Here is a 19,449-nt window from a genome sequence, read left to right as displayed (position 1 = left end):
ATGGCCTAAATGAGGCCGCGTTATTGTGCTTGGTCAAAACTACAGCTTAGAATTAAACCACGACACTTGAGCAATCTGCACAGTTTTTCATTGTAATTTATGCCTACATCCAAGTAATATAATGTATGTACTCCCTCTGTAAAGAAATAAGTAGTGATCCACACGCTCTTATATTTCTTTGGAGGGACTATTTGCTAAAAAGGGATATACTACACGTATCTTGAGACAACCTTTCCATTATCAAGAGCTTACTGGGAAATGCTACATGCAGTTGAATATGATGTTCATGTTAATTTTGTTTCCTTAATTCTTGAATTATTAGGTCCGATTTGGGTAATCTTTCATTAATCACTTCCCATGTCATTCTTTGTTAGAGGTTCTTCAGATGTGATTTCAAAAGATTGCTCCTAATTTTCTGGCATTTGATTATTGCTCTAGTCAATACAGATAAAAGCCATGCTTGGTACAATTATTACAACGATAGTTTCAAAACTGCAAAGAGTTTACCTTCCGAAAGCTTGGTCGGCATGCGTCGAATGACTACATCGGATATTTGTATGCTATGCTAAATAATGTTGTTAAAAATCTTAGTCATTTTTCCCGTGCACATATTTCTGTAGCTTATGTGAATCTTTACCTGGAGTTTTGAACAACTCTCGCCCACATGTAATCCAAATTTTCTCAATTATTTTCAGCGTTCAGGTTTTGACAAAAATTCTATCATCCATTCATCAAGTTAAACGGACGCATCAACACGCGCTTTAATCTTCTAGTCTTTTTAGTAAAACTGCCATATACTCCATCTTTTTTCTTTATGTAAGGTGTATTTTTTTTGTCACGGTATCAAGGCGCATAATTGAGGAGAATTTTGGATGAAAATACCCTAAAGCTAATTAAGTAGTTAATTGCTTAATTAGTGACAACTAAATAATCAAAAATCTAATAAAAGTAAACTGAGTCTCGCTGCACCTAAAATCAATTTGTGGGGTGGAGAGAGAGAAATGTGAGTGCATGCAATCAGGAAGAGAGATTCGGTTTTTACTACCTTCCTATTTGGGACTGCGTGTTACTCCTTTCGTTTCTAGTAATATAAGATTTGGTCAATGTCAAACTTTACAATGTTTGACTAACTTTATAGAAAAATATACCAACATCTACAATACTAAAGTTATATGTTATAAAAATTAATTTCGTCATGCACTAAATAACATTGATTTCATAGTGTGAATGTTGATACATTTTTCTACAAAGCTAGTCAAACTTTGTACATGCAAAATAAAAAGAAACAGAGTGAGTTTCCAAATAATTGTCTTTCTAGCCATCTCGAATGAACTACAACATATGGATGTATGTAGACATGCTTTAGAGTATAGATTTATTCATTTTGCTCCGTATGTAGTCATTTGTTGAAATCTTTAGAAAGACAATTATTTGGGAACGGAGGGAGTACTTTTTATCTAAGGCATGTATTGTGTGGTGGAAGGACACACATGAAAAACTGAGAGAAAAAATACACCTTACATTGATTTTTTTGGGAAAAACAAATACACCTCATACATCCTCTTAAAAAATAAAAAATTCCATGCTAATTTTTAGTAAAAATGCCATGTTAAAAACTAAAAAAATGCCCTCTTAACAAAATAAAAACCGCCATGTTAATTTGAAAAAGGGGCAGCTGGGATTCGATCCCATGTCCCCGAATGTAGGCTCAGGAACATAAACAATTAGTTTGGTGGTGCGGTTTTCGAGAAGCCATGGTTCGCTAGCTTTTTGCCACAACGAACTCTTTAGAAAGTCTGGCATGTCTTCCCTCGCGTGCAACAAAATCCGATGGCAGAAAGAGGGTCCGCCAGCTAACATTTCCAACTTTTAAATAATTAATGGGAAGGGGTTTTGATTTATTTATTTTGAAAGTGTAAGGCCAACTCCAGCGCATGACCCCAAACGGACGTCTGTTTTACCCGGATTCTGTCCGTTTGGGTAGGGCAATGGGGTCATGTTCGGACCTGTCCTGGGATGCGGTGGCCGTGTGTCCAGCGCGCGGATGCATCCTTTGGCCCCATCCTATCCGCCACGGTCAAAAATGCTCATATATTCATATTTCAATATTGAAAACAAGTTTGTACGTTCAAATATTAATTGTCTAAAAATAAAAATCATTTTACAACCTAATCGAAATTGTCTCTAATAATATAGTTTTACAACCGTATCGAAATTGTCTTGAATGAACCAATACATCTATTGGTTGCCAATGTGAGTCCACATGTGCTCAATCAAATCATTTTGAAGATCCAAATGAGTGTGCCAATCACGCATTTCACGATGAAGTTGGACAAACTGTTCAAACGTGGCCGGTTCTTGGTGCAGGGGCTCAACATTTTCACCTTAAAAATCAAATCCTTGGCCGAAGATGTTGTACCATCATGCTCGTCCTCGACGATCATGTTGTGCATGATCACGCAAGCAGTCATCACCTCCCAAAGCTTCCCTTCATCCCATATCAGCGCAGGGTCTCGAACGATACCCCATCGGGATTGAAGCACATCAAAAGCACGTTCCACATTCTTTCTAGTACTGTCTTGCATTTGGGCAAATCTCTTTCTCTTCTCACCTTGGGGATTTGAGATTGTCTTCACAAAAGTTAACCACTAAGGATATATACCATCAGCTAGCTAGTATCCCTTGTTGTACTGGTGGTCGTTGATCTCAAAGTTGACAGGTGGGGAGTGGCCTTCTGCAAGCCTTGCGAAGACTGGAGAACGTTGCAGCACGTTGATATCATTGTGAGAATCTGCCATGCCAAAAAAAGAATGCCATATCCAAAGATCATGCGAAGCCCCCGCTTCTAATATGACAGTGCACGCTTTAACATGCCCCTTGTACCGGCCCTGCCAAGCAAATGGACAGTTCTTCCACTCCCAATGCATACAATCTATGCTGCCAAGCATGCCTGAAAAGCTTCTAGCTGTGTTGGTCGCCAACAATCTCTATGTATCAGCGGCATTTGGCTGCCTCAAGTACTCAGGGCAAAACACTGCCACCACGGTCTTGCAAAAGTTGTACAGTGACAGCAGACATGTGGACTCACTCATACGCACATACTCATCTACCAGATCGCTTGGAATTCCATATGCAAGCATGCGGATGGCCGCGGTGCATTTCTGGTAAGAGGATAATCCAAGCTTGCAAGGGCATCCGTATTGCACTCGAAGTATGGGTATGAGCAACCACTCCCTCTCGGATACGATTGAACACATGCCTTGCCATACGAAAACGGCGACGAAATTTATCCGGCTTGAAGAGCGAGGTGTTCGCAAAGTAATCGGCATAGAGCAGGGCGTGGCCTCTCTCCCTGTTGTGGTTCAGGTTGGAAGCACGGCCAAGGAGTGACGCCTTGTACCGAGGAAGTTGTCGTTCAATGTGGTCGTGAACGACCAGTGCAGCCACCACAAGATCTTCATCATCCGAGGATGAATTGTCCGATGAATAAATGAAGTGGTGGAAGAAAAATTCATCTCCACTATCCATACCTTTGTGGGCAAAGTGTCAAACACCTTGCGGTCCTGGTGGCAAAGAGGCCGCGATGATCATCTCGATGCAGCAGGGGTGGTTAGCGGTCGGCTACTGGCCGCTCTGGAGCACTCGTCGGGAGCTGCCGTGGCCGCCGTGGTCCATAAACGTCGCCGCCGGTCGTATCCCCTCTACCACCGGCTACGAAGGCGACGACCAAATCTCCTCCAAGCGACGGCCAAAACTCCTACGAAAGCGCGGGTGTGGTGGCGGCCATGTCGAGACGTGCTCTGGTATGGACGGCCGGAGGGTGAGCAGTGAGGAGGCGGCCGGATAAAGTGTCGGCACCGGCGGCGGGGGAGAGCGGGTGGAGGCGTTGGAAGCGAATGGACTGCTAGTGACCCCGATAGGCAGGCCACGGGAAACAAGGGCGTGCGTCGAGCCCGTCCGCGCGTGTCCGTTTCACCCCAAACTCGGCACAAGTTTAGACCGGGAATGGGTCAAAAACGGACGAAATCCGGACATTTTTCTGTTTGGGCCGCGCGTTGGGCCGCGCTATTCGTTCATTCTGTCCTAAACGCATCCAGACAGGATGGGGTCGCGCGCTGGAGTTGGCCTAAGAATGGTATCCAAGTGGATCGGCCAGTTCGCTGGCCACCTGGACGATGAGCCGATGACGTGTGCGGCGCGTGGCCACTGAGTCTCCTCTCGCACACTTTTGCCGCCGTGCCCACCACCATCACTCCCCCCTTCCTGCTCCTCCCCGGAATCCGGAGCGGATGCGATGTCGCCGCTGGTGCGGCCCGCCGTGCTGCCCGTGTGCGCCGCGACGAGCGGCAGCGGAGGGGGCAACGGCGACAAGTGGGCGCCGCGGCAGCAGCGGTCGTGGTGGGGGAGGAGCAAGCGGAGCCTGCCGCACCAGCCGGGCGGGAGCGGGGGGCGAGGAGGAGGCGGGGGCGGAGGGGCCCTGGACCAGGTGCTCGGCGTGCTCCGCCGCGACAGCGAGTTCCTCCAGGCCGCGGCCGGCGGCTCCCTCCGCGACGCCCTCTGGCTCCGCTTCCTCGAGAAGAAGCAGCAGCAGCGGAAGCGGCCGAGACCTAAGCCGGCGGAGCAGCAGCAGCAGCAGGAGGCGGCGGCGCCACCACACCCCCAAGCCCCGGCGTTCCCAGCCTACCCTCCAGGTTCCTCACCGCCGGCGAGAGCGCATGCCAAGTTAAGCTCAGCTCACATCACATTGCCTTGTTTCTGACGGCATTTCCCCCAAATTTCCGCAGGGTTGTCTTGCGTGGAGCTGGTGATGGCCGATCTGCAAGCCCTCAAGGTGTACGCCGATTCCTCCAAGCAGGAGTTCGTGCTTCGGTTCCTCGGAAGCAAGCAGCAACCTCAATCCCAGCAGCAATCTACTGAGCTCAAACCAGTTTTCAAGAAACCCAATGGACAGCAGAAAGAGCAGCAGCAGCAGCAGGCTCTTCAGCCCCCGGCCTTCCCTCCTCATCCCCACCCACCAGGTTCCTCAGTGTACAGAAGCAAGACTAGACATCAATTAAGCTTCACTGGTCACACTGTTAACCTTTTTTCCCCATGGATTTGGTAGGGTTGTCTTGTATGGAGCTGATGATGGCCGACCTCGATGCCCTCAACTTGTATGTCAACTACTTCTTGGCCATTCTCAGCACTCCTCTGCCCCAGCATTACGACCCCGATCTGCTCGCACAATACTTTGTTTCACGGCCTCATATCCTTGTGTTTCGCACGGTTCAAGTAAGCTACAAGGCCACCGTCTTTGCTTTTACCTAGATTTTTACTTGCTTCAGCTGATTTGTATAATGGTTTGACGTGATATGATATCTATCCTGTAGATACTATTCGCATTCCTCGTGGGTGTGGTAAAGGTGCAAATGTTTAAAAAGGCAAGTCTGACCGCAGATGCTACCCACAGCAGTAGTGTCAGCAACGAAGGTTTCGATGCTTCACAATTCATGGTTGGACAGCTTCTCAAGGATACATTTCTTGACCTTGGGCCTACTTTCATAAAAGGTCTGGTATTCATGTTTGACAGTGTAAAGACATGGTAGTGCTCATCCGCTTCGAATTACTCCTGATACGCCTATCATATCCTATGTATGCAGTCGGACAGTCCCTCTCAACAAGACCTGATATCTTAGGCTCGGAGATTTCTGAGGTTAGGTAAAACCACTCCAGGATACTACCAAATTTTACATTTACATTGCTTCATCTTCTTAACAAGCATTTGCTTCACAGTTAAGTAGTGCTCATATTCTTTCACTAGAAATTAAACTGGCCTTAGCACCTCAATTTCAGGCACTTGCCGAGTTGCATGAGAGAGTTCCTCCTTTCCCAAGAGAGGATGCAATGAAGATCATTGAGGGAGAATTTGAGCGCCCTGTTTCGCAGGTTTTCAGTTACATTTCTGATGAGCCTGTTGCATCAGCTTCCTTTGGACAGGTAATTTTTTATCCAAGATCTTTGCCCTCTGCTTCTAATGTGTTAGAGAAAGATTGTTTGGAGTTGCCGATATATTTTTATTCATATTATTGTACCATCTCCATCAGGTTTATCAGGGGCGTACATTTGATGGTGCTCTTGTGGCCATAAAGGTTCAGCGGCCGAACCTTCTTCCTTCTGTATTGAGGGACATCTATATACTACGCCTTGGGGTCTGTAATTTTTCTACACTTCTCTCAACTTGCTATGTGCAATTTATTATTTGTATTGGCCTGTCAATAGTAGTCACTTTTACAGGACAAGTTTTACCTTTCTATCCTCCTAATATTTTGCTCTACAGTGATAGTGTAACTTTGGAACCTGGCTGGACACGAGAAGTACCACATAAATTTTTTCTTCCTATATTTGTCTGTTCTTTCCACGTCCTTTAGCTCTTTGCTCTGACTGTACAATTTCAGCATTTTCTATTATTGTAGTCTCATTCTTGTGATGCTTGGTTATTCAGTTGTTTACTATGTACTATTTGTTACAGCTTTCTTTTGTGAGGAAAGTTGCAAAGCGAAGAAGTAACATTTCCCTCTATGCTGATGAGTTGGGTAGAGGTTTTGTTGATGAGTTGGACTACAATATTGAAGCTGCTAATGCTACTAAATTCCTGGTGCTTCTTTGGTCTTGTCCCCCACCCATGCTTTGCTAACACATGTCTTCTCTAGGTTTGGTTTTAGCTCATGGTTTCCACTCCTCTTGCAGGACACTCACTCGAAATATTCGTTTGTAATGGTTCCGAAGGTTCTCAAACTACTTACTAGGAAGAGGGTTTTGACTATGGAGTGGGTGGCTGGTGAAAACCCCAGGGAATTGCTTTCTCTGGCTAAAGGAATTTCTGGTAACATTGCTGAGTTGTCAGAGAAACAGAAGTTGGATGCAAAAGCCCGCCTTCTTGACCTGGTATTTTAGTACTAGTAGTTTGTTCATAAAAAATTCCGTAGTTATTTGTCCGATTTGACATAAGATGAGTGCCATAAATGAGTTTATTACCAACCAAGTAGTAGTTCTTGTTAGCAAATATTTGGAAATGATGTTATGTTCATTGATAACTTGGTGAGTGCTTCTTTATGTTTGAAAGGTTGCAATTCAGGTAGTTCTGTACCACCTTGTGCTTGTCTAAGAATAATGCAAATTTAAGATATATATCTTGAATCTTGAAGGATGTTCTACAGTATATAGGGTTTACCGACAATTTGGACATTTTATTATTCAGTTTGAGCTTACTGGCCAACGATTTTAACATTCTGTTATTTGCTTCGATAACAAGGTCAATAAAGGTGTTGAGTCATCATTAGTACAGCTCCTTGAAACAGGCTTGCTGCATGCTGATCCTCATCCTGGGAATTTGCGTTATACACCTGATGGTCGTGTTGGGTAAGTACCAGTTTATTTCTGTTGCATGCTACAAGTAAATGACTCCTACAGTAATGAGCAGACAATATATTCATATGGTACAAACTTTTTTTCTTCGAAAGGAGGTTGTGCACACGGCCATTTTATTCTGTAGTTTATCACATATGACACAAACTACAAGAGCTTATAGTTTAGTTTGCTCGATGAAATTATATTTCAATTGCATTTCTGGTGAAATATTTGTCGAGCTGTGGTAACATCTTCCTAAACATGTTAGGTTTCTTGATTTTGGTTTGCTTTGCGAGATGGAGAAGAAACATAGCCGAGCTATGCTTTCGAGCATTGTGCACATAGTAAATGGAGATTGGGCCTCCCTTGTTTACGATTTGATAGAAATGGATGTTGTTCCACCAAGAACTAATCTACGTCGGGTGACAATGGTAATATGTTTTGCAGAATATGTGTTTTCTTTATCAGTGGGCTCAATTAATTTTAAGCTTTATACTACCCTTGGACCATTGTGTAGTTTTATATGTATAAGATTTCCCACCAAAAGATGTTTCAGATTCGTTGTCCACACAATTATCTAGCCTCTCCCATTATCGCTTGGATAAAGAGAATGGGTTATGAACTCATAATTCATTTGGATGCTGTGATTTCCCACCAAAAGATGTTTGTAATTTGTTTTTACAATATTTTCTTTGCTATTTTAGGACTTAGAGGATACATTGGGCGAGGTAACCTTTGAAGGTGGAATTCCAGACATCAAGTTTAGTAGGGTGAGTGGCCTTCTCTCTGTAGATTCAGTTCCGTATACAGTTGGTCTGATATCCCTATATGTGTAGTCTAATGAAATTCATTTCACATTGGTGCTGTGGTTCTTGAACCGCTGCAAACATCTTGTAGGTACTTGGAAAAATTTGGTCTATAGCACTTAAATATCACTTTCGTATGCCACCATATTTTACGCTCGTCCTGCGGTCAATTGCCTCTTTGGAAGGTTAGCTTGTTCATCAGATGTGAAGATGCTGAACTGGTTTGATAAATATGTGTATACATGAGTTGTTTACTCCAGCTTAGTCTGTTTTGATTGCGATTTGTTTCTTCAGAGGTTTATTTGTACCCTTTGTAATTGATAGGACTTGCCATAGCACAAGATGGAACTTTTAAAACATTTCAGGCAGCATATCCCTATGTTGTTAGGAAGCTTCTGTCTGATAACTCACTTGATACTAGGAAGGTCCTGCATCAGGTACTCCTTTATCCCAGTTAATTTCTAGAATGGCATGCATGATTATATACCAGGAAGGTCCTGCATCTAATTGATAGCTTCACTGTTCTGTTGTCTTCCTTAGCTAAAGTTAGTCTTTTAAACACGTACCATCATCCGACTCCTCTTCCATAAAATCATTAGTTTTCAGCTAATAGGCAGCACTCAGCAATATACTTTCATATTTGCAATCTTCTCTTATTTTTCTGTTCTAAAAAGATTCACAGAAGAATCTCTTTACCTCGACTACTTTTGAGCTAGTAACATGACCCACATTTAAGCAGCGGTGTTTAGTAGGGCCGAGGCCTATTATCTCCCTAGACTCCCTAGTTCCTCTTTCGATCTTCTAGCAATATGTAAGACTAGTCTAGCTGCTCCGGTGGTCTGTATTGTACGGCATGGAAACAGGTCACAATTTCGATGTTCCGTGGCTCCATAACAAAAAAAAAGCATCTACCATATTGCTGACGCCAATCATATGTAACACAGGTGATTTTCAACAAAAGAAAAGAGTTCCAGTGGCACAAGATTGCAGTGTTTCTAAAGCTGGCATCAGCAAGGTAGATTTCCAGTTCTGGATTTGTCTTCTCAAAAAACCAAGCAAACATAATTGCTTTTCTGAATGGTCTGGAGCCTCCTATTAGGATGCTTAGTTTTCAGCACTTCGAAATCAAACAAATATTCAGTTTTGTCTGAGGCATGATATGCGTGCTGACATTATTCTCATATATGTGAAGGGGTAACTTCAGGCAAAACACTGGCGCTCTGCCCGAGAGAAAGGGCCTGGATGTTTCAAACCTTGCAGAGATCAGCGACGCATCTTCCCTCGACCGCGCGACACCAGAAAGGGCGATGCACACTGCAAACCTTTGCCTGAGGCTCTTGCTATCAAGGGATAGCATTGTGATAAGGAGGCTTATAATGACAGCAGTACGTGACGTAACGACCCTTCGCTATTTTCGGACGCTTCTTAACCTGAATCAGCTGGCTCTCCCGACTGTTCTTTCCTGAACTAAGCTGAACCGAGTCTTGAGCTCACTTTGTGTTTGGTTGTGCAGAACCACAAGTCTCTTGCCCGGGACCTGATCTCCAAAGACGCGGCGATATTCCGGGCCCTCCTGAGCCGGGCTCTCGCCGACGTCGTCTGCCAGTGGATGGTCAAGGTGTCCGGGCTGAAACGATCCAGGGACAGCATGGGTGACGACCTTGGCATGTCCCTGTCCAAAGAAGCACCGATTTCACCCATGGTGTCGTCGTTACAGGAGGTCGTGAGGGACCGAAGGCTGAAGGTCATATTCTCAAAGTTTGTCAAAGATCTCAGGGAGGAGCCATTGCTGATGGCCAAGGTGGGCTTGAGCGCGCTCGTCGTCTCGGCCGTGTCCGCCGCCATCGGCGCACACCGCTTCGCCGTCCTCCTCTCGGAGGAGTATCTGCCGACACTGCGGGCGCCCGCGCCTCCGCCGCCGCAGTTAGCTCGTAGCTAAGAGTTTGTAAATGAGCACGCCCACACTTTTGTGCAGTATAATCATGTAGAGTATTAGTATTATGGTATGGGTCATGAGTTTTTGAGAATATATATACATCCATATTTAGTGCTACGTGCAACATTACTAGTAGTACTGTATATGTTAAGGGTTGAAGGCTGGGACTTCAGTTTTGGGCCCCCTCACAGCTCTGTAGAGGAGCCTGGGCAGGATGCTCCTGTACCTGTCCTCCTCCCTCTTCTCCAGCAGGTAGGCGATGATTTCCTCCACCTCCGATTTAACATCGAAGTAGAGCTCGGTCGCGGCCCGCCGGTCGGTGAGCACGTCCTGCCGCCCCCTCGTCGGGATCGGCTTCCCGAACCGGTAGTAGAACCGGCCGGGAATCTTCGGCACTGCGCCGGGGAAGATCACCTCGTGAGTGTCCCTGCAGCAGAAACCAACCAACCTTAGCCTCAGTTCATGGTGAGAAGAGAACGAATGTTCCCAAGCTCTATAAACCTTAGCTTCAGATGGTTGCTGTAGCCCCGCAGCAGCTTCCTGCCGAAGGGCACGCTCTTAATATCATTGAATGTCCAGAGCAGCTGCATGTTCAGAAGGGGTGCAAATGTCGGTTAGGGAATGCATGATTGTGGTTGCATTCTTGAATCTCTAACGGTTTTAGGATACATTCATCATCTTGATAGTTGATACATAACCCAAGAATAGAAATGTTTAGATGCAAGTGTTGGAATGAAATGTGTCATTGGTCCGTTAACTCAAATTAATTGCACACTTTGGGCCAATACTTTGGGAAGTGATCGGGTTTAGTCCATAAACTCGTGTTCTCGATCAAGTAAGGCCAAAACCGAGCGTACCTTAAACCACTTGAATGAAAACTTAAAAGAAACAGTCAATGGCTTACGTTCACAAGGTCATCCTCTCCGACGACTCCAAACGGCACGATGGTGGCATCGAACTGCGCCGCCATCCTGACGAACTCAGCCTGGTCCGGCCAGAAAAGCCTGTGCTCTTCTCCCTACAATCCACATTCCACAAGTTCATAATCAAAAATAGCATCTACTCAGTTTCCGGAGTAGAACAAATTAACAACAAATTATGTTGTGTACCCTGCTCCTACCTTGCAGTGGAGCGCCTCCCTATAGCCACCGGGGTAGAGCAGCACGAACTCGCCGGCGGCCAGCAGCTCGTACATGCACCGGTAGGTCATGGGCACGCCGCCCCACAGATTGAGGAGGTCGAAGAGGTCGTGCCCCTGCGACCGCGTCCTCGCCTTCCTCGGGAACAGCAGCGGGTGGGCGACGCCGCGGACGACCACCTTCCTCCGCCGCATCAGCTCCGCGCCGAGCGGGATGATCTCCGTGCCCATCAGCATGTGGTTGCCCACCAGCAGCACCGGCCCCTCCTCCGGCAGCCCCGCCAGGCCCCGGACCACCGCGCCGTCCTCCATCGTCGAGTACATCGCCGGGCACGTCTTGAGCATCGTGCCCCTGTTATTATTATGTACAGCGTGTAATAAGTGGTAGTAGTACATTCATGATTATTCGGCACGTATGAATGAAGGGTGTAAGAATTTGCTGCTGGGTGTGGTGATCTAGGTTACTACCTGCTGATCTTGTCGGCCTCCTTCATGTCGGTTGCCGACGGCGGTATGTAGTCGCGAACCCGGTGGTAGCGCCTCGAGTGGCGGTAGAGGGAAGAGCACTTGATGATGGATGAGACATGGACACCATGCTCCTGAAATTTTCATCAGCATTGTCCTTTGACATGTTCCTTTCAGTGCATAAGATATACTGCAATCTGATAAAAGTCTGCTTAAAAAAGCTCACCAGCAGCAAGCTGTGGCCATGCTTCTCAAAGAAGAAGACTCTGCATTTGGGTAACTTCTTCTGTAGCTTGTTAGCTTCAGATTTGCTCGGAAGTAACCTGTCGGCGCAGCTGAGTGCAACCATACAAAAGAACTTGAGTCATGAATCATGATACCGTAAATCAATTGGTCGAAATCTGACAAAAAAATACGCATTCAAACCAGAAACACTGCTAAATCATGCAGTAGCTTGAATTTATCATTTGACAAAAATCTGCAGCTAAGGATGAAAATGGAAGTAGAGAACCGAGTGCCTAATAAGGCCACAAACCTGGCTAGCAGTAGCACCTCGGCTGTAACTGATTGTATATGGCTATTAGCGTATGATGCAGCCTGTTTGATCAGTTTAATCTTCCATTTTAGTGTGTCTTTTGGTAGTTTGTCCAGCATTTTCTGCAATTAAAGGCACACATATATTCCTTCAAAAATGAATAAATTTGAAGGCACATATTTTTGCACACATTAATCTTACAAACCAAAAGAAACACGAGAAAAAAAGATAGCAGGAAACTGAATTTATTTCCAGACCATTTTCTCCCTTAATTTGATTTTTTTTCCCAGAAAGGTAGGATAACCTTTGGCCTCTACATCAATTGATGCACCCAACTATTTACTGACATGTTTTATTTCTTAATTTGTATTGTCTTGATAAAATTAGATACATAGAAACAAGATGCAGAGAGGTCGATGGTACACACCGAATGCTTCAGGGAAGATGACATGTTACTTGTCAATCTGCTGAGTGCTTCTAAAGGATGCCTCCCACTTTTCATTATACTCAGTGCCATGTTCACCTCATTGTCTGGTCTCAATGAACAGGAAGAATAGAAGAAGCAAGTGCAAAAAACTTAGGGAACAAATGTAACTTATGACATAATGGTATATATCAGGCAAATTTCAGTCCAATAAATGCATCAATGTTTTTGCTTAATTTATAGGCTATTCCTACACTTGTTCCTTTTTCAATTTTTCTATGTTGGACCCGACAAGGTACTTACGGATGTTGTAATTCAGTAGAGCTGCAGCTGCAATACAGGCACGGTCCGACAACGGGCTGAAAACCGACAGAAGTGTTTTTATGCGTGATCTCTCAAATGATGTAGCTTCCCCAGAAGAAAAGAGAGACGAAACAAAAAAAAATGTATATCAGAAATTTTTCATAAATAGGCAGGTTCACTGGCACACCATCAGAATTTCTTGCATACCTGGATTAACTAGTACCAGTACCAAATCAGTGCCAGGATTGCGAGCGGCGACTGCAAGGGCTATGCATCCTCCAAATGAATTCCCCAATATGTAGATGGGCTTAGTAGGAGAAGCAGAATGCTCTGCTCTCACAACATCCTCTACCATTGTGACAAGTTCTGGAAAATAAAAGGAGCTAAAACCATACAGTTAATCTTTAGAACTTGATAACTGGACGTGCGGCGTTGGCTCTGCTTAACGCGTTTTGGGGATCTTTTGTTTTTGCCACAGGTCAACCTGAAGGCATGTCTCTAAAAAATGACTTTGTGTGTTGTGTGCATCTTCATGATACAGACGCCGAGAGAAATGAAATGTTCCATTTGCAACAAAAAGGATGTCTTTCACTCTTAATCTTAAAATAAGCTCAGAATTTCACTTGGGAGGGAAAATGCTCGGGAGAGAAAGTAACAAATTAAATACACAGATATCCCATACCTTCGAACGGCGTGCGGTCGCGACGAGGAATATGCATGCATCTAAGTTCAAATATCCTGCAAATGAAGGAACAAATGCATAGTGTATTCTCCTTTTAGAAAGAAAAAAACTGCATAATGTATTCGAGGTAGTATCACAATCACACTACTCCGGGTTTGCCATAAATTTTTCCAAGTAAACTAGTCTTGGTATCTCACGTTCCAAGAGCCTTGTGGTGCATGCAGAGCCCCATCCCCATTCCATCTATCCCTGCAAAGATTAATATGTATGTAACCCCAAATCATAACCCCTAACCGGAAATTCAGGTATAAAGACGTGCATGGCTGTCGAAGGCACAACATCAATTTCCAGACACGAACACACATTCACCTGGCAAATACAGCATGACCGGGGCATCCTCGACCGCCGGTTCGCCGGCGTCGACGGGGCAAAGCCAGCGGGGCGGCCCGCCGTCGTGCTCCACCAGCTCCCCGATCGCCCGGTAGTAGTGGCCCAGGTCCTTGACCGTCCCGTACCCATCATCGTACAGCGGCTCAAGACCCCTGTAGCTGGCCTGCACCCTCCCGGCGGCGTGTGCGTGTCTGGACGAGCCATGCAGCCGTCGCTGCCGCAGCCCTTGTTGCCAGAGGGGGAGCACCTGCGGGTGTGCCAGGGAGAGGGAGAGAGTCGCCATTGCCGCTAAGCTTTCTTTTGAGCATCCCGGCCATGGTTTCAAGAGGGACCTACGTACTTAAGCATGAGCCATGCGCGCCGCTCATGCATCCGATGCGCGACAGACATAACTGCATCTCAATGAGGCCCAGAGAGTGTGAGTGCGGCCATGGCGTCGTCACGCCAAACATTGGTCATGGTTTCCCCCTCTTCTCTGCGCTGAAACGGCTCCTGTCGGCGGTGGCCGGTGGTGTCTGAAGCGTGGTGGACTTCGCCGCCCGGCGGCCACGTCCTACGCAAAACGATGCGCTGGGCCCGAAATGGTTGGGCCCAGTGGGCTGAGATTACGAACGGGCTGGGCCGGGGCGCGCGGCTGGGTGGGCCGTGAAGAGGCCTGCGCGAGTAAACAGGAGCTTTGCCGGGAGCTTGTGGGGTGTGGAGGGCAGATCGGCGAGGAAGGAGGAGGATGATGGGGGGACGAGGTGGGGGAGTAGGGAGCGGGGGAGGAGGGGGGCGGCGGCAGGAGCGGCAGGCGCTGATGGCGGCGTTCGCGGTGGCGCTGCTGATGGGCACCGCCGTCTACTTCCGCATCTGGGCGCGCCAGTCCGACGACCCCTCCTTCACCGCCGACGACCGCGAGGAGCTCCGGTTCGCACCCCGCCCCCGCGCGTCCTTCCCCTCTTCCCCACCTTCCTTCCTCCTGCTGACGGATCCTCATGCCTGTTCGACGGGTGGATCATGGCTAGGAGGAAAACTCTCGGATTCAGTCTGTAGAATGGATTCCAAGGAGCAAATCTTGGTGACAGGCAGTTCGTTTTCTGCCATTCCATATCACAATTTGGGTGTAAGAAACCATAGATCCAGACTTATATGGCATTAGATGCTTTTCTTTCTAGTTCCTTTTTTACTACCTGATGCCAGTCCAGATGGTCTGAGAATTAGCTGCCTGATCAAGGGGGGGTTCAAGGGGAGTTCGGTGAAATTGGGGCATTATTTCCTTGTTTGTTTATTTCCACTGGACATATGTGTTTGCCATTGTCAGTATCTAGTACATGCTTTTCAGCAAGAATTTGACTGGCATATGTTAGTTAAGCTATATTTGCCTGGTCCATACAGAACATTGTTGATTTTGATTTTTCCATAGCCATTGTTTGTCTCCGGTCAAATTTTAATCTAGGTCCGTACAATTTCATATATGCGTGTGTTCGTGTTCGTGTTATCTTGATGTTTTGTCAGAGGCATGGCTAAGCGGTTTATTGGTATTCTTTTGCTGGGTCATCTTTGCAGGAGGCAGTTCGAGCATGCTAACCTAGAGGCAATGGATGAATCCGCTGAGTGGAGAATGAAATACGACACGGAGTTGGCGAAAAACAGGGACCTGCAAGATGAACTTTTAAAGGTTGGTTCCATTGCCAGCATATGTACCTGTACACTCTAAATATTCTCCCATGATTCACGTCTGCGATGCTTATGGGACAATCTTTGTTTGTAGGTCAAGACCTCACTGTCTGATTCAACCAGGAGATTTGAAGAGTTGCAAAAGGTAATTTTGGGGCAAATTTCAGTGCATTTTCTCACTCTATCAGAACCTTGGTTCTGCGTATCCTGTTTCATTTGACCGTCTGCTTCCTCTCCATTTATTTTCACTCTCTCCTATGTACATGCCTTGCTTAAGCTCATCTCCATCGCTGCAGGATAATGAGATGTTGAAGAGGCAGACTGAATCCATGAAACTGGAGTGCAATTGCACCGTTCCATTGAATATTAATCAGGAATAAGTACATTTCACTGGCAGATTAGCACTAGTTTCGTTTTCATTTTTCTTATTATTGGAGTGAGGACAGATGGAATGAGCAGCTTTGTAATAGTACATATCGCGACTGCAGCAAAGAAACTTGTGTTTGCAATTGTTAATGACCTATACACCCTGGTACAATTTTGGAAGTAATAACTTGTGAGTAGCAATGCATAGGTGTGTTTTTGGCTCCATTTAAATATTATGTACAGTATTAAGTTTTGTGCTGGATTTGGGAAAATTGCTTGGCACCTGTACACACGCAATGTAGTGATGGTTACCTCCAATTCCGTTGGTGTATGTTTTCAAAAGTAAAAAATCTTGGCTGTTGACATTCCTTTTCTTCTTGAACCTGCCAATCCACCTTATTACAAAGGGGGGGCCTAAAAGGCGGCATATTAAGATTTGTAGACCACTATATGTTTTCATTCTCTTCTGAGGGAATCAAACAGAGGAACCACTTGGCATGAGTGGTAAGCTGTATCGTGATGAGGCCCTATTAGTTGAGGGGTGTGTGGGGTATCATGTGTGTGCCGCTCGGCAGTTTGTGACGGTTTTAGCCCGGTTTTCCCGTTGATTAACTGGCCAACTCTCTTCTGCTTAATTAATGATGAGGCAAATCTTTTTGCCTCCATTTCAATTTTTTTATCAAAAAAAAAGAAAAACAGAGGCCTGTCTTGCTCTTCTTGTCTCTGACCAGTTATCCCTTACTGTGAAATTCTGTTCAAGTCTTCTGGTTACATAAACATTTTCAGGTTATAATACAGTGCAAATATACGGTTGTCATAAACCTATTCAGGTTATAATACAGTTCAAATATACAGTTGTCACAAACCTATTCAGTTCTGTTTATGCAACACTTCCCAATCCAAAATATGCAGTTGTCATTGTTCAGTTCTGTTTATGCAACAGTTGCCCAATCCAAAATATACAGGCACTAATCCTCCATCAACCTACTCAGGTGCCTGGATTAATCCTACTGAGCAAAGTAATGCATCATGGTTGTGACCGTCCAATGCTAATCCTGCAAAGTAGGATCTGAACTAGGAGCATCATCATCAAGGACACCATGCCAGGCGCCTCAACCAAGCGACTTTTTTTCAAACCCAAATCTAGTGACTTCGAAGTTCCAACACTTATTATAACTAATGGTTTTCAATATATGTTTATATCCACTTTCATCAGCACTTCAAGAACCAAATTACAAGATAGGATAGCACATCAATGTGTGGTTTACACACTGCTCAAAGCTGAAGGATACCATACCCAGTCATGGAATCAGTAGTATCTTGCCAATGTGGGAGCTTGATTCCATTAACTTGTGAGCTTCAGCTGCCTCAGATAGAGGGAGTGTCCTGTAAACCACCGGCTTCACCTTGCCCGACGCCACGGCTGGCCATACATTTCTCTCCACCTCGCTGACGATCTGAGCTTTATTGGCCAGGCTTCTGCTCCGCAGCCCAGCAACTGCACATAACCATAGCAATTCAATCCCATTGCTAAAATTAGCGATGCCATTTAGGAATCGTCCAATCGCATAAAACAAACAAAAAGCTTTGATATAAAATCTGTGATCAGGAAAAAAACATGTGGCATAACGAGAAGCGGGGAAATTGTGTGGATCAATGCAACCTTGTATGGTCAATCTTCGGGCAAGCATGGCCTGCAGGTTCACTTGAGTTACGGTGCCTCCCATGAAACCAATGATGAAAAGCCTACCATCAACTGCTAAGCTGTCCAGATTGCGCTGGAGGTATGGTCCGCCGACGTTGTCCAAAATGACATCGACACCTGGTAGAGATATTCCCCATATTACAGTGAGAATGAATGTTAAATTGCCAAGCATAACTTGGGAAAGCCAAAATATTGTGTTTTATTTTTGCATCAGGGCATCAAGCATTACAAGAGAAAGGCAGGATAATACCATTTCCATTTGTTTCTTCTTTGATGCGTGCTGCAAAGTCTTTGGTTTTGTAGTTTATGCATACATCCGCACCCAAACCCGCACAAGCGGCTAGTTTCTCTTGGCTTCCTAGAGCAGCATAATAACAGAGTTACTTGCGGCACACTTTCAGAAAACATCTTAGTAGCATATACTCCCTCCGTCCCAAAATAAGTGTCTTAAGCTTAGTACAAATTTGTACTAGGGCTAATACAAAGTTGAGACACTTATTTTGGGACGGAGGGAGTATACTGTATCTATCTATCTGAACCAACAAACCTGCAGTGACAAAAACCTTGATTCCGAGGTGCTTTGCGATCTGTATGGCAAATGTGCCGATTCCGCTTGATCCACCATGGATCTGCATAGGATTAGAGATACCTCATCAGCAATCGAAAACATAGGCATGAAAATTCAGTTCCAGTTCAATTCTCACGACACTGATTGTGCACCTCCTTTTGCATACAAGGGACTACTGAATCATTTCGTACTCCATTCGAGTTGGCATCATTCAGTACTTTGCTGTTTTTCAGTTAGTCAGAGCATGCCAATTTGTTGTGACCAAAGATATCTGACTGAACAAAATGTTCAGCTCCTAGTAGTAGTACGAATCATATGTGGGGATGACTGGGGCAGATTCTTCGGCCTGCAATCCCAACAAATCATCGAGAGAGATGTCTTACAAGGAAGGATTCGCCGGGGGAGATGTGGCTGGTCATGAAGGCGGTGGACCAGACGGTGCAGGCCACCTCGGGCAAGCCGGCGGCGTCGGTCAGCGACACTCCCTCCGGCACCGGGAGCAGCAGCGCCGCCGGCACCACCACCTTCTCCGCGTACCCGCCGCCGGCGAGCAGCGCGCAGACCTGCATAGCCCGCAAGCCAAACAGCAGATGCATCACCATAGCAGAGCAGCAGCAGCAAGGGCAGAGGAGGTGGTGAGGTGAACTTCACTGAACAAAGCTATTACCTGGTCGCCGACGGCCCAGCGCGGGTGGACGTTGGCCCCGAGGGCGAGGATGGAGCCGGAGCACTCGACCCCCGGGTACGGCGAGGCGCCGGGCGGCGCCGGGTACCCGCCCTGCCGCTGGACCGTGTCGGTGCGGTTGACGCCGGCGGCGGCCACCCTGAGGAGCACCTCGCCGTCCCCCGGCGGTGGGGGGTCCTCCACCTCGCGCTCCTCCAGCACCTCCGGCCCGCCGGGGCTCGCGATCGCCACCGCCCTCATCCGTTGTCGGCGTCGATCTCCTTCGTCGCTCTCACTGCCTGCTCAGCTCGGCCGCGAGTGGGTTGCACGTATCCCCCCATGAGGTCGACAGACGGTAGAAAGTTCCCGCCGCCGGCGGCTAGCTGCGTGGTCCCCGCTGGCTCCCCCACTTCTCTCCGAAA

At 46.3% G+C, this 19,449-nt stretch overlaps 4 protein-coding genes across 6 annotated transcripts; 2 read left to right on the top strand and 2 right to left on the bottom strand.

Moving 5' to 3' along the window:
* Nucleotides 1-4,220: 4,220 nt before the first annotated feature.
* On the top strand, nucleotides 4,221-10,287 carry LOC123139407 (uncharacterized protein sll0005). Its single transcript, XM_044559211.1, has 17 exons — nucleotides 4,221-4,691; nucleotides 4,785-5,018; nucleotides 5,105-5,271; nucleotides 5,370-5,547; nucleotides 5,640-5,692; nucleotides 5,833-5,976; nucleotides 6,084-6,188; nucleotides 6,509-6,634; nucleotides 6,727-6,924; nucleotides 7,292-7,398; nucleotides 7,655-7,817; nucleotides 8,091-8,156; nucleotides 8,284-8,377; nucleotides 8,517-8,629; nucleotides 9,137-9,207; nucleotides 9,385-9,577; nucleotides 9,706-10,287. Exons 1-17 carry the CDS (start codon nucleotides 4,295-4,297, stop codon nucleotides 10,129-10,131), a joined length of 2,835 nt encoding a protein of 944 aa, XP_044415146.1. The 5' UTR covers nucleotides 4,221-4,294; the 3' UTR covers nucleotides 10,132-10,287.
* Nucleotides 10,143-14,427, bottom strand: LOC123139408 (acyltransferase-like protein At1g54570, chloroplastic). Of its 3 annotated transcripts, none has more exons than XM_044559212.1 (13): nucleotides 14,045-14,427; nucleotides 13,873-13,924; nucleotides 13,676-13,731; nucleotides 13,201-13,359; nucleotides 12,994-13,098; nucleotides 12,694-12,797; nucleotides 12,267-12,388; nucleotides 11,958-12,066; nucleotides 11,735-11,865; nucleotides 11,249-11,618; nucleotides 11,033-11,146; nucleotides 10,630-10,712; nucleotides 10,143-10,555 (listed from the first exon to the last, which is right to left on the bottom strand). In XM_044559212.1, exons 1-13 carry the CDS (start codon nucleotides 14,346-14,348, stop codon nucleotides 10,276-10,278), a joined length of 1,989 nt encoding a protein of 662 aa, XP_044415147.1. In that variant the 5' UTR covers nucleotides 14,349-14,427; the 3' UTR covers nucleotides 10,143-10,275. The 3 variants fall into 3 exon arrangements, with proteins under 3 accessions (XP_044415147.1, XP_044415148.1, XP_044415150.1); XM_044559213.1 differs by having other exon boundaries at nucleotides 13,201-13,376; nucleotides 14,045-14,234; XM_044559215.1 differs by lacking the exon at nucleotides 14,045-14,427 and having other exon boundaries at nucleotides 13,201-13,376; nucleotides 13,676-13,912.
* A 330-nt stretch (nucleotides 14,428-14,757) lies between these two features.
* LOC123139410 (uncharacterized) lies at nucleotides 14,758-16,291 on the top strand. The gene is made up of 4 exons (XM_044559217.1): nucleotides 14,758-14,974; nucleotides 15,614-15,725; nucleotides 15,819-15,869; nucleotides 16,021-16,291. The coding sequence occupies exons 1-4, from the start codon at nucleotides 14,793-14,795 to the stop codon at nucleotides 16,102-16,104; spliced, it is 429 nt and encodes a 142-aa protein (XP_044415152.1). The 5' UTR covers nucleotides 14,758-14,792; the 3' UTR covers nucleotides 16,105-16,291.
* Nucleotides 16,292-17,241: 950 nt separating this feature from the next.
* Nucleotides 17,242-19,449, bottom strand: LOC123139409 (quinone oxidoreductase PIG3). The gene is made up of 6 exons (XM_044559216.1): nucleotides 19,031-19,449; nucleotides 18,747-18,926; nucleotides 18,343-18,424; nucleotides 18,046-18,153; nucleotides 17,754-17,912; nucleotides 17,242-17,588 (listed from the first exon to the last, which is right to left on the bottom strand). The coding sequence occupies exons 1-6, from the start codon at nucleotides 19,286-19,288 to the stop codon at nucleotides 17,392-17,394; spliced, it is 984 nt and encodes a 327-aa protein (XP_044415151.1). The 5' UTR covers nucleotides 19,289-19,449; the 3' UTR covers nucleotides 17,242-17,391.

The sequence above is a fragment of the Triticum aestivum genome, chromosome 6B, assembly GCF_018294505.1.
Source record: "Triticum aestivum cultivar Chinese Spring chromosome 6B, IWGSC CS RefSeq v2.1, whole genome shotgun sequence".
NCBI classification, from domain to species: Eukaryota; Viridiplantae; Streptophyta; class Magnoliopsida; order Poales; family Poaceae; genus Triticum; species Triticum aestivum.
Note: the sequence above shows the minus strand (reverse complement) of the source record. Positions and strands in the feature narration are given on the sequence as shown.

Excerpts from the sequence above, each read along its gene's own strand:
- LOC123139407 (XM_044559211.1), top strand. The coding sequence starts at position 4,295 with ATGTCGCCGCTGGTGCGGCCCGCCGTGCTGCCCGTGTGCGCCGCGACG. Across the intron at positions 5,977-6,083 it reads CATCAGCTTCCTTTGGACAG|GTTTATCAGGGGCGTACATT; the intron begins GTAATTTTTTAT and ends CATCTCCATCAG. Across the intron at positions 7,818-8,090 it reads ATCTACGTCGGGTGACAATG|GACTTAGAGGATACATTGGG; the intron begins GTAATATGTTTT and ends TTGCTATTTTAG.
- LOC123139408 (XM_044559212.1), bottom strand. The coding sequence starts at position 14,348 with ATGGCGACTCTCTCCCTCTCCCTGGCACACCCGCAGGTGCTCCCCCTC. Across the intron at positions 12,798-12,993 it reads TCTACTGAATTACAACATCC|ACAATGAGGTGAACATGGCA; the intron begins GTAAGTACCTTG and ends CATTGAGACCAG. Across the intron at positions 11,619-11,734 it reads GAGGCCGACAAGATCAGCAG|GGGCACGATGCTCAAGACGT; the intron begins GTAGTAACCTAG and ends TAATAATAACAG.
- LOC123139410 (XM_044559217.1), top strand. The coding sequence starts at position 14,793 with ATGATGGGGGGACGAGGTGGGGGAGTAGGGAGCGGGGGAGGAGGGGGG. Across the intron at positions 15,726-15,818 it reads TGCAAGATGAACTTTTAAAG|GTCAAGACCTCACTGTCTGA; the intron begins GTTGGTTCCATT and ends CTTTGTTTGTAG. Across the intron at positions 15,870-16,020 it reads GATTTGAAGAGTTGCAAAAG|GATAATGAGATGTTGAAGAG; the intron begins GTAATTTTGGGG and ends CCATCGCTGCAG.
- LOC123139409 (XM_044559216.1), bottom strand. The coding sequence starts at position 19,288 with ATGAGGGCGGTGGCGATCGCGAGCCCCGGCGGGCCGGAGGTGCTGGAG. Across the intron at positions 18,154-18,342 it reads CAAGGTTTTTGTCACTGCAG|GAAGCCAAGAGAAACTAGCC; the intron begins GTTTGTTGGTTC and ends ATGCTGCTCTAG. Across the intron at positions 17,589-17,753 it reads CCGAAGATTGACCATACAAG|TTGCTGGGCTGCGGAGCAGA; the intron begins GTTGCATTGATC and ends GGTTATGTGCAG.